A 12051-nucleotide genomic window follows, 5' to 3' on the forward strand; every position below is an offset into this window, starting at 1 on the left:
GAACAGGACAGTATTCGTGACAGTACATCCTGCTCCTGTGTCTTTTTTCCCTGTGATTTGATTTCTTCTGGCAGTTAAAAAGGTGAAACTCGATGGGTTTGGATTTTTTAAAAAACAATTTTTTAAAATTCAGGCACTGTTTCTAAAAGCCTACTTAACTTCTGTGAGGCTCTGATTACTTCTTTTAGAAAAGTTTTCTTATTATTACATAAAAGCATATAGAATGGTTTGGGTTGAAAGGTGCCTTTAAATATAAACTTTAAAGATCATGATCATCATCCCTGCCCTGCCATGGGCAGGGACATCTTTAACTAGATCAGGTTGCTCAAAGCCATATCCAACCTGGCCTTGAACACTTCCAATGATAGGGCATCCACAACTTCTCTAGTCAACCTCTTCTACAGCCATTTTCATTTAAATCCTGTACAGTTTACTCTATTTAAAAAGGAAAAAATATAGTTTTCACTGAGCTTCGTCTGGGCCAGGTAGTGAAATTTGCAGTGGAAATGGTTGTTTGGTTATGTTTCTGTGAAGACCCCGTGGAAAACTGCAATAATTCCTCGCTGATAAATAAAAATAATGATTGAATGTAGCACAAATGCTTGTAGAATTCAAGTTAATCTTTAAAGAGAAAATGCTGCAACTACAAGTTGCATGATAAAATCAGTTACATAAAAAAGCTTCTCATTTTGATTATTGTGTTGTCATTTTTTCTGAATGTAAGACTCTTGAAAGTGACCAACTGCCAGCACTAACTAGAACCGATCCTAAAATAAGCATATGCTAAGCAAGGACTCAACATATTGCATGCTTTTTAGTAACCATACAGTACTAGCTTCTAAAACTTTCATCATTAAATATTACTGCAATGTGAAAATAATCAGAAGCTAGTAATTTTTAAGGGTAATTTTGTGACCTGAATAAACATACCAACAGCTTTACTGATTCAGATCAAGGGCCCATCTAGCTGAATGTTGTAAACAGACACCTAAGGAAGAGTAAGAACTGAGCATGCACATATGCATGTATGGTAATTACCTCCCTGATGCTCTCCCAGACTCCAGCTATTTTCAGCTCAAGGGATTTCCTGAGCTGCTTGTGATCGTCTGTTTCATATCCTTTAGTGGTTCTTCCTTCCACGACTTCTCCATTCTTTCCTTGAACACTTATATGTTTCTCACATTCACAGCATTCTTCAGAAAGGTTCTGGTTTGTGTTTGGTTTTGGGGTTCTTGTTTTGGGATTGCTTTTGTGGATTTTGTTGTTTGTTGGGGTTTTTTTACACAAATCTTGCTGTCTGTTACCTGCATAACCACCACCTTTTGCTTATTTTGAACCTGGTTTCCACCAGGAACGAGAGATTGATTCAATGATTGCACACGCTTATTCAGCTCTTTCATCCTTGACTTCACACAAAACTCTTAAGTGAATACCATCTGGTCCTGGTATTTGTTTCTGTTCATTCTGTAGAGCTGCACTCTAGCTTCTGTCCATAGTTGTTGCAGAAGATAATTGATAATAAGGTAATGCGATAGCAGATTTTCCGCTTTTTTTTGTTTTATGGGCACGGTTCTTGAGGGCTTGATAATATAGCAGTTTTGCTCTTTTGCCTTTTGTTTTCTTCCATTTGGCAATGGTTTAGATTGTGCTTTGGAGGAATCATTTAATTATTTTTCATGCACTGATGTAATAATGTTATAAAAATATTAGAAGACTGTAGCAAGATCATTGTTTCTGGTATTTAAAAATCACTGGAGAGCTGCATGCGGTAAAATTAATGCAAGAAATGTGAGCCGAGAGTATCCTGGAAAGTTCAAATGGGTCAAATTCTGCTTACACATTAAAATGAAGCCAGAAATTGAAGATGCACTGATTATTTATCAGTTACATATCTTTTAATTAATTTTACTCACAGTACAGTTATCCATCTCATGTTTGACTTCCAAGTGGTACACCTATAAATACACAAAACTGTCATACTTGGTTTCTTTTCACCTGTGCTCAGTGAAACTCTGCTTCATTAAAAAAGGATAGTCCCATTATGCTAAACTCGCATTTCACTAGATTAAAGAATATAATCGCAATTTCTTTTCCTACCTAGAAATTAGAATTTTAGATGTTCCTCAATATGATGCTGTTCCTCCTTCATTTTTCTAGTGTTTCACAAGGAAAGTCCAACTGCTTCCAAGTGTTTCTAGTAATATTTGTACACAGCTAGATTAGTTTACGCTTTTTAGAAAACAATGTGGCATCTTCAAACAGAACAGGGGCTTCCCTTCCATGCCACTCCAGTCACCACCAGTACTGCTTCTCCCCCCACACCCCCTTCCCAACTTCCAAACAATCTTTCTTCCTTTCATCAATGATAAATTTTGGAGTCTGTATCAATTGAAACTAAACCAAAATTATCATTGATCTCATCCAGAAGATCTGGTTACCATCTGACAGAATACTTAGCATGTTAATGTACAAATGTGCAAAGAATTTGAATTTAAACACGCTAGCAGTATTTAATAACTCGTACATACTGCGTAACACAGGTAGTGCCTTTATTGGATTTGTAGTTTGAATGTGTTGATGAAGATTTTAATTTCTCAGAAGCCTTCCCAACAAGCAAAAAATAAGCTAACTAAGATAACTTTTTGCTAGAAAACTTCAGAACACCCTTTCAATGTAAAATATATTGAGATCTTTTAGATCAGAAAGACAGATTTGAATGCTAGCAATCTGGGAAGCCTGCCCTTCTAATGGAAAGAACACCAACCTCTTGGGTTTTGCTTCTTCAAAGTAATACCCTTTCTTTTGAGATTAAGTGTAAAAAACTTGTAATCAGTTCCTCAAGGAGACATTAAACAGAGAAATGTAAAGCTAACAAATCACAAAAAATCCCCAAACATTAATATTGCCTTAGACTAAAAGAGCAATTAAATGAGATGAAGCTAGACACCAGCTCCGGACTAGCTGGAGATGCCACTGTAAAGACCAAAAAGAGGTAACAGCTAAGTAAAAGCATCTATAGTTTGTTCAGTACGGCAGATAATCTGTTGGCTTTTTAGGGAGAGGAAGCTTTGTTGATTTTCTTGGTTTATGAAAACAATTGTTATTACTTAAAATCCAAAACTACTGATACATTGTGGGTGTGATACTATCCTTTGTTTGGAAGAGAAGTCTACTGAAGTACTAACAGCAAAAAGTAAGCAAGTTTAACTGACTTTTGCATACTTTGTGTTTGGTTTGGTTTTTTTATAGGTGAAATGAGGAATGATTTATATATCACTGTAGAAAGAGGAGAATTTGAGAAAGGAGGGAAAAGTGTGGCCAGAAATGTAGAAGTGACAATGCACGTCGTGGACAGCAGTGGTCAAATTTTGAAGGTATCTTTGTTGTATGTTTTTCCTTGCTGTCGTGAATTTTGATACACTTTTTGAGATGTAAATAATCTGTGGTATTATTTGAAGAGTACAAAATTGCTTTGGAAAAGTTTATCTTTTGCTGTATTCAGAGTATTTCCACTTTGCTTAAAACCTTTATAAAATGAATGTTTGTTTTATTTCTGTGATCAATTATGTGATTCAGATAAACACCTCTAAGTGCCAACTAAATAACTAATGATTCCATTAAGATGCTGGTAAATGTTGAAGCAAGATCAAGTTTTGGAGAATTTTTTATTTCATAATATTTCTTCTTAATTGTTATGCATTTCCTCATGTTACACAGAATATATTTCAAGAATTTTCAATATTTTGTCATAAATCAGAGATCCTTGATGCGAAAATCACCACCGTGTATCAATAAAATAATAAATTAATGTTCCTTCTTTTCTTCAGATTTGATTGCATGCTACTGGTGATAGCTTACAAACAGGCACTGTTTTATATTTTAATTATTAATAGGTGACTGTTTCTCAGATTTTTTTTCTGTACCAAAAGATTTCTGTTCACCTTCAACCTTTTCCATACATGTTTAGCATAATTTTTTTTTCCTTTTATTTGAAAGTACTTTTTTCACATGTTCTCCATGATGTTGAGGGCTGTGGGGTTGAGAAAATGAAGAAAGGCTGACACAAATAGTCTGGTGCAAATTGTATGTGTGTTTGTATATATGTGAAGTGAGATTGTGCGTATAAATGTGTGTCATGCAATGTATGTATGTTTATATATATAAATATATATATATACACATATGTGTGTGTATATATCATTTTGTATATATTTTTATCCCCATAAAAAAATATAGGATATTGACATGCAAAGGTGATCCTTCTTAACTGCTGAGGAGAAAAGCTGTAGTTTACCTTTCCCACAGGGAATTACTGGGTATCCCCAAGTCAGGACTTGGAGATACTATGGAGAGACTATCGTGGGTTTTGCAAAGGCAACCGATGTTTTGCTTATTCCTACCCAGGGAATCCGTATTTCTTTCTTTTTTCATGCTGGAACATATCACTGATAATGTCAGGGTTACAGGCTTATTTCAGAGGACTAAAGATCTTAAGCCTGGGCTGTTCTTGTCTCAGTTAAATTCTTGATTGTTGCTTGGGCATAACACTGCATGGATCATGCTGTGTCGTGGGACTCCACACCACGTTTATTGCTGAAGCCTTCCTAATAACCCCAGTCCTCCTATATAATACTTTGATTCTCAGTGGTGTGGATGATTCCTGCCTTGTTTTCTAATCAGCAAATATTAACATACTAACAATATTAACCCCACTATTTTTGTGGGGTTTAAGGTATTGAGCATTATACCATGTGACATTCATGACATGAATATAAATGTCAAATAGTCTTCCTTGCAAGAACAGTCCTTGATGGCATTTTACCAGTGAACTAATCTGCCTTTAATCTCTAATCAATACTTTTTCTTCAATAGGATTTTATCTCCTTCGGCTCTGGAGAGCCACCAGCCAGCGAATACCATTCCTTTGTGCTTTATCATAACAATGGTCCCAGATGGGCTGAGCTGCTGAAACTTCCTATTCCTGTGGATAAATTCAGAGGAGCACACATCCGTTGTGAATTCCGGCACTGTTCCAGTAAGCACTGTTCCCGACTTCTGCTAGTCCTCTCCATTACAGCTACAGTCAGCACATGAGTTTCCATAAAACCTCAGGAAAAAGACAGCTGCATGAACTTTCTCTGTACTGCTTTCATGACGCAGCTCTACTTGGTGGAGCTCAGTGCTTTGGTAAAGCCTAAATACCAGGAGAAACCAGTCTAGTTTTATTAAATAGAAACAGGCAGCATTGCAGCTGCAAATATAAACAAAATTTCAGGGAAACTCAAAATGCAAATTTAGAATCTACCTGGTGAATTATCCAAAATTATACCTTTTCCTTAGTACATGTTTAGCAATCCAACCAACGGGAAGTGTGCGTAGATACATCATGGTCAATCAACATCACATTTGTATTGCTTTTTTTTTTTTTTTACTTATAAGATTCCAAAATTCTCTAAACATTCTAAAGAATTTTAGAGTTTATTTTGAGGTAAAAATTGAGGTCTGGGTCCATGTTTTGCATACCAACTTATGTGAGACAGGTTTCATAGCTATGGTGCTGACTACTGTCAAGCTTGCAGAGAAAAGTGGATAAATTGTACATCTTTTAAACTGCTGCTGTTGTTTGGCTCATTTTGGTGATGTAGATATAGCAAGATTTGATTATTTAGATTGCCTTTGTGGAAAGTAGCACACACATTAAGTGATAGTATAATTAGATTTTGGGTACATAAACTTCAAAATGTAAGGGACAGGTAATATAGGAAGAAATTTGCATTAATTTCTTTTTAAGATATCTTTTATAAGCTATGAAGTAATAAAGGAAAAACATCAGTGCTATGTTTCAAACAGGTGATACATTTTTTCATAATCTTTCCTGTGCAGTACAAGTTGGATATTTTTGTTATGTTTGCCTACACCACCCCAGCTGTGCTAAAGCTGGACTCAGAAGTCATATATACACACACCTGATGAAAAATTGGTTGATTTTCAATAGTGTTCAGCATCTGTACTCATTGGCTTCAGTCAAATCTGTGTCATCTCAGAGTTTTGTAGTCTGCTTTGTATTTAGGGGATAGATGAGTTTTGGAATTTGAGCTTAGGCATCCACATTTAAAAATGTTACCTGCTGTCTAACATTCATGTAAGAAACAGTGACATCTTCAGTCATATCTGTAGAGGCAGATGCCTTATTTGAAAATAGAAGTGCAATGTAGCCTGAGGCTGACCTAAAATAGAGACCAGTAGGGAGAAGCTACTCTAGGGGATAATTGTAACAGAAGAACCCCTTTCTCTTCCTGTTGGACTGGCTAGGTCACACTCATTTGGGTTTCCTGGCATTCTATATATTGCTAAGACTGCACACTTGGTGGCTTCCATTATTTGTTGTTAAAAAATACCAAATAATTCCAGAATACTTTTTTCTGATTTACAGTGAGATAAAAGAAATCATTACAGGAGATAATGTGCAAATCTGAAAGGAAATTTAAGATAATCTTAGTCTGACTAGCTGCAAATAGCTTCCAGTATACCTTCTTATGCTGTATTATATCCATTTATTTTGTCTAAAATATATAATATTAACTTTAAGTGCTGCTATTTGCATATGTATTTCAGCGAAAGAAAAGGGTGAGAAGAAGTTGTTTGGCTTTTCTTTCGTGCCCCTGATGCAGGAAAATGGGAGGACTCTGCCAGATGGCACCCATGAACTCATTGTACACAAGGTAATTTGAATTAGTAATCATTAGCTGTAATGAGTCCTCTGGAACATATTTTAAATGCCCAGAAACATTTGGTTGAGAAAGTCTATATTCATTAACAAATGAGTGATAATCTTGTCACCATTAAAATATCCATTGCCAATTGTTTAATATTAAGCTTCCTGTTACAAACTGCAATTTAACCTAGGTATACGTTTCAGTGCACTGAGTTTACTAAATCTTACCATTCTATGACATTGAATTTATAATGGATTTCACAAAGGTAAGTTCAATTAAAACACCCAAAGCAAACCCCATAATACTCTCTTACTGAATTGCAGTATTTGGAAAATCAAGCAAGGTCATTTATGCAGATCCACTCAATTATATCATTTTTAGAGATTTTTCAGTTTTGTGGAATATTTGTTTCCAGGTTTTACAGTTACCTCTTCGTTCAGAGGAATTTATATGCTCCCAGAAAACTTTTACATTTTAACACCAAAACTTGTACCGATTCATTTGACATAACCTCTGCAAATTTGTTATACTTCAATGTCAGATATGATCTACAACCAAAGTTGCAACAGGCATAGTGAAAATTCTTCAATTTCTGGTGGAGAAACAACAATAATTCATGTAATTTAAGGATTTGGTCCTTTGTTTCTATTCAGTATGGTTATTTTAACTGGTTTGTTTTCACAGTGTGAAGAAAACACAAACCTTCAGGATTCTGGTCGCTACCTCAAACTCCCATTTTCAAAGGGACTTTTCCTAGGAAACAACAGCCAAGCAGTAAAAACCACTAAAGAGTCCTTCTGGATTACGTCCTTTCTCTGCTCCACTAAACTCACACAAAATGGTAGGATATGTTGATTATTTAAAACATGATGAATTCAAATGAGTGTGATAGCTAGCCTTTTCCATGCCAAGCAAGCATGGATGTACTCAAAAATAGCTTATGTTCTATCCCATTTTACAAACTGGTTTTCTTCATAATTTTTTACATCCAGATGGAAACCAATGCAGCATGATAAACCACTGATTTTAAGTAGTTCAAGAATGCTTTTTAGATTAACATGGAATTATTGGAATCAAATGCAGCACTCTTGGAATCGACTATCAAAACCCAGCTGCTTTACAAAACCTCTTATTCTGTTTGTTGTAGAGTTTTTATTAAATACTTATTGTACGCTTGAGGCTGTGGCAGTTTGGTTTTATTTAGGCACATATTGCTTTTTTGTTGTATCACTTCTCTTCCTTTAAGCCAACAAACATTTACTACTACTTAAAACAATCTTATTAACTGGATATAAGGAGCAGCAGATAGAAATATGTTTGAAAATGTGTTTGCACTCTTTACCATTGTTATTTATAAAATTCTTAAGATTTTTGTTTTTTTGCCATGTTAACTACCATTTGTAACTAAGACAGCTTTTCAGAGATTTCTACATAGTGTGTATTTGCTTGGTAATGTGTTTCTGACCTTTCTTTGATATCCCCACAGTTTTATATTATTTTTTTCTAAGCTGTTTATCACAGTTTTAAGATCTTGCTTAGCTCTCTCTTGTGTGTGAATGACTGTCTTTACCCTTCTTATATGTACGATGGTAAAATTGCTAATTGCTTACAAATTGATTATAGGTGTTTAACAACAACTAGAGTAGCTTTTTAAATTGAAATAATTGTCTTAATTTCCACCATTTAGTAGCAAGTGTCCAAAATAGAACTATGTGCAAATAGTAAGTGGTCTGTTTCACTGTGCACATCCATTCTGTATTCTCACAGCAATTAGCTTCAAAGTAATAAAAGTTAGCCAATAAAAGATTTTCCCAAAGGTTGCTAATAGGCAATCAGAGACTAAATTTGCTTCAGTTAAAGGCCTTGATTTAGGAAATCACATGAATCCACTAGTACTTACACATGCATGGAAGTGCTGCCCAGAACTTAAGTATCTCACTGATAAATAGTTGCACTGTTGTCGGGGGTTGTAATACTAATTTACGTTCACAGTACAGGAGTTATTTTGTACGTAATCTAAATAGATGTGTGACATAGGGCATAAAATTTCCTTCTTTTTTTTTTTAACCATATTCTGAGTAAGAGGGTGTAGAATATCTGAATAATATTGATCCCCTTTTCAGCTCTGAAAGAGTTAACAATTATTTCAGCAGTACTTCAGAGGGTGGAAATATTTTCAATAGACAGGCTCATATTTTCTCCAAGGATCTTCTTTGGGAAGTTCATCTTGGTGAGTTTCCAAATCCCCATTCTTCTAAACAAAAATTTGCCAAAACCTATTGCATGCTCAGAAAATGAACATAGAGCAAAGCATGTGGATATTTGGTCATGTGAGCATTACTTCAGTTATCCCTGAGAGAATGTAGCGTATTTATTAAAAAATACAGGATTAAAAAGATCTGTGTATTTCCTTTTTTTAGTAAACATTTGTATTAGTATTTTTGAAAATTGCTGATTATTTTTTAATCTATTTTTAAGTTTGGAGATTTTTCTGAAGTTCTCAGAGATCTGCCTGTGTCTACAAACAACAATGTCCAGCCTGGAAATGAATTAAAAATTATGCTATTGGTGTGGTCACGGGGTGGGGGAGAACCCCGAACCCAGACTTGTAAAGGGTGTGACTGCATGAGGCCACAACTTTAGTAGCTTGCTGGGAAATTTTACTCAGCTGTCATTCTCTCATTGATTGTTCCCACATGCCATCAGCTCTCATGCATTTTAAAATTATGGGGACTGGGGGAAGGAGGCTGACTACCAGTTCTTGGGATCCGTAACTTCCTTACCCTGGGTACTTTGGAGGGGGTTTTAGGGTTATTTCCAAACAATTTTCAGAGACCTTCTAACCAGTGGAGCCCGTGCGTTCATCAACGTATCTCATAAGAACACGTGCCTATCTAATCTGTCTGCCCATTAGCTTTTTCCTTAGCTTGACTTTTGATCCTGGATAGTTAATCAGTTTATGTTAGCAAAAAAGTATACCAGCTTTTATATACCACATTCTTAGCTGGATAGTTATAGTTCATTATTCTAAAAAAACCAAAAGAGCGAGAGAGAACATAATATTTTTCTACCGAGTAGTTATCAATACGGTCTTACTTAGTTTTTGACATATAGGAGGGATCTCTGCCTGCCAGAGACTCAGGATCCATCCAGCAAGTCAGAATATTTTAGCAAGTTGGCATCCTCTCATTTCTCAGCGCTGATCGGCACATCCCCAGTAAGCAGCTGTTCATCAGCAGAGCAACATGCCATACCGCATGTCTATTGCCAAGCAGAGGTGTGATCCATCTATCTGCTTTTAAAAAAAGCCAAACTGGTGATTAATAAAACAAAAGTAAGAGGGGGCAGCTTTCCAGAATGACCCCAGTTTGGAGGGAGTATTGGAAACCAGAGAAACAGCCTGTTGGAAAAGGAATGCAGATTGCCAGTTCTGGGATTCGGCTTTTTCATTTTGAGGTGCAGTAGTGCTACACCAGGCCAATTTCTGATGTCTCAGGATTTATAGGAGAGAGATGGAAAGATCATCCCAAACCGCTTTCTTATACACATGATTCTAACCCTTTTATTAAATCTAGCGCTTTGGATTTGAATTACAGACATTGAGAAGGGAAGGAATTGGTAGGAATGGTAGGTCGGGTGTAGCCTATTTTAAATGTACAAATCCGATCATGATTAAGAGAAGGCATTGGAGATGTTTTTCTTCTTCAGCAAAATTTGTCAGCAGCATTGACTTTTTCCCTTTTCCAAAACTGTGCTTTCCTAGTGGGCCTATTTTGGGGGACAATTTTATATTCTCATTTCTCTTAATACATGACACATTGCTATCCCTTCCCCTTGTGATTCACATGTCAGATTTTGTATTCGTGTCATTTATGCTTGGGCTATTTGCTAATGTTATCTCAGCAATGTCTTTCCTCCTTAGCGTTTCCCTTGAAATAAGTGCTTTGAAGTGAGTGTCTTACATTTGCTTTCTCTTTCTTTTTAAATCCCCCAACAAATCCCTAATTTTGAGTGTCAACTATCTTCCACCAAGTTCCTCCGGCAAACGTGTAAAGCAGTGTTTTTTCTGGCTATGAACAGACAGCTTCAGCTAGTCTCATTGCTCCTCAACTTAGGTTGAGGTTTAAACAGAATAAAGTCTAGAAGTCCATTTAATTATCCAAAAGACAAATGTTGTTCACTGGATTTGCAATGCTTGTTTCTTGAAAATTCCTGACAGAAGGAATGATAAGACCTATCATGGGTCCTTGATCTTTGGGATGTGCCTCTGATGCATGTGCAGGACCTCTTCGTGCAACTCAAGTGTCTCTTTTAATCCAAACCATTCCATACTAGCACAGCATGAAGCAAAACAAAAAAAAAATGTACAAATGCATAAAAACAATTAGTGCCCACCACAATCAATTAAAGCAGAAAAATATTAGTGGAATAGCATGTAGGGTGTTTGCCATTAGCACCTCTGGCAAAGTTTGAATGTAGGTGGAGATTGATTTAATATTCCGAAAACCAGAAATATTACTTCATTTTTTGTTGTGGGAGAGAGGAGCTTCCCAGGAGCAAACCAGGAAAGAATGACACAAAGATGGATGTGGCTCAAATGTTACTGGAGTGTGAAAACAGCCTGTGGTAGAAAGCACCCAAATAGTTGCTGAACCAAGAAAACTTGCTATTAGCTTCTTAGTTTGATAAGTAGTGAGAACATTTCAGAAGAACTGGATCCATCTAAGACAATGCTGGACAGTGATCGACTAGACAGTAGTTCAGCTTAAACTGGTAGAATGATTGGACTGTGCTTGAGGTTTTCTGCTTCAAACGGGCAGGCTTTGAGAAATTCTGAAAAGCTGGTTAGTGACATGTGGAAGTAGTAAGCTTGAATGTAAAGGAGCTTTGGGATGTATTTGATTCAACTGCTCAAAAATATGTGGAACTTTTACTGAATACAACTTGAAAGGAGTGCTGTGGACCTGAACGAGTGAATCACGGGCAGAAAATGCGAGGAGTAAGCAGAGAACCTGCAACAGAGGGAGAAAAATGACAGCAATGTGTCAGAGTTCAGCAAGGGTCAGGATCAAGTGAAAACTGCTGAAAAGCCAGGCCAAGTTTGCAAAGCTCTATTTTAGGATATTGAATGGTATGGGACACGAAATTCCCAATCTCATAGCAAGGTGGTTTTTTTTAGTACCTCTGAAGCTGAAAGCAATAATGTATGGCTGAAGAGTAATAAATATAGTACTTACATTTGAGACAGGTGGAAGAGCAGATATGTTAACTGGACCATCACCTTCTGATGAATTTTATGCAAGTATTTACAAGAAATCATAGATGAAAAAATGAA

General features: G+C 36.1%; 1 protein-coding gene across 1 annotated transcript in view; it reads left to right on the top strand.

Annotated features, from left to right (window-relative positions):
• Positions 1-12051, top strand: part of DOCK4 (dedicator of cytokinesis 4) — a gene marked incomplete at its 5' end in the record, with an annotated part of 257168 nt that overhangs the window by 158323 nt on the left and 86794 nt on the right. The window contains 4 exon segments of the mRNA XM_082489740.1: positions 3250-3374; positions 4873-5035; positions 6616-6722; positions 7401-7557. Of these exon segments, the coding sequence (XP_082345866.1) occupies positions 3250-3374; positions 4873-5035; positions 6616-6722; positions 7401-7557 (552 nt within the window).

The sequence above is a fragment of the Vanellus vanellus genome (assembly GCF_965231255.1).
Source record: "Vanellus vanellus genome assembly, chromosome: 1".
Taxonomy (NCBI): domain Eukaryota; kingdom Metazoa; phylum Chordata; class Aves; order Charadriiformes; family Charadriidae; genus Vanellus; species Vanellus vanellus.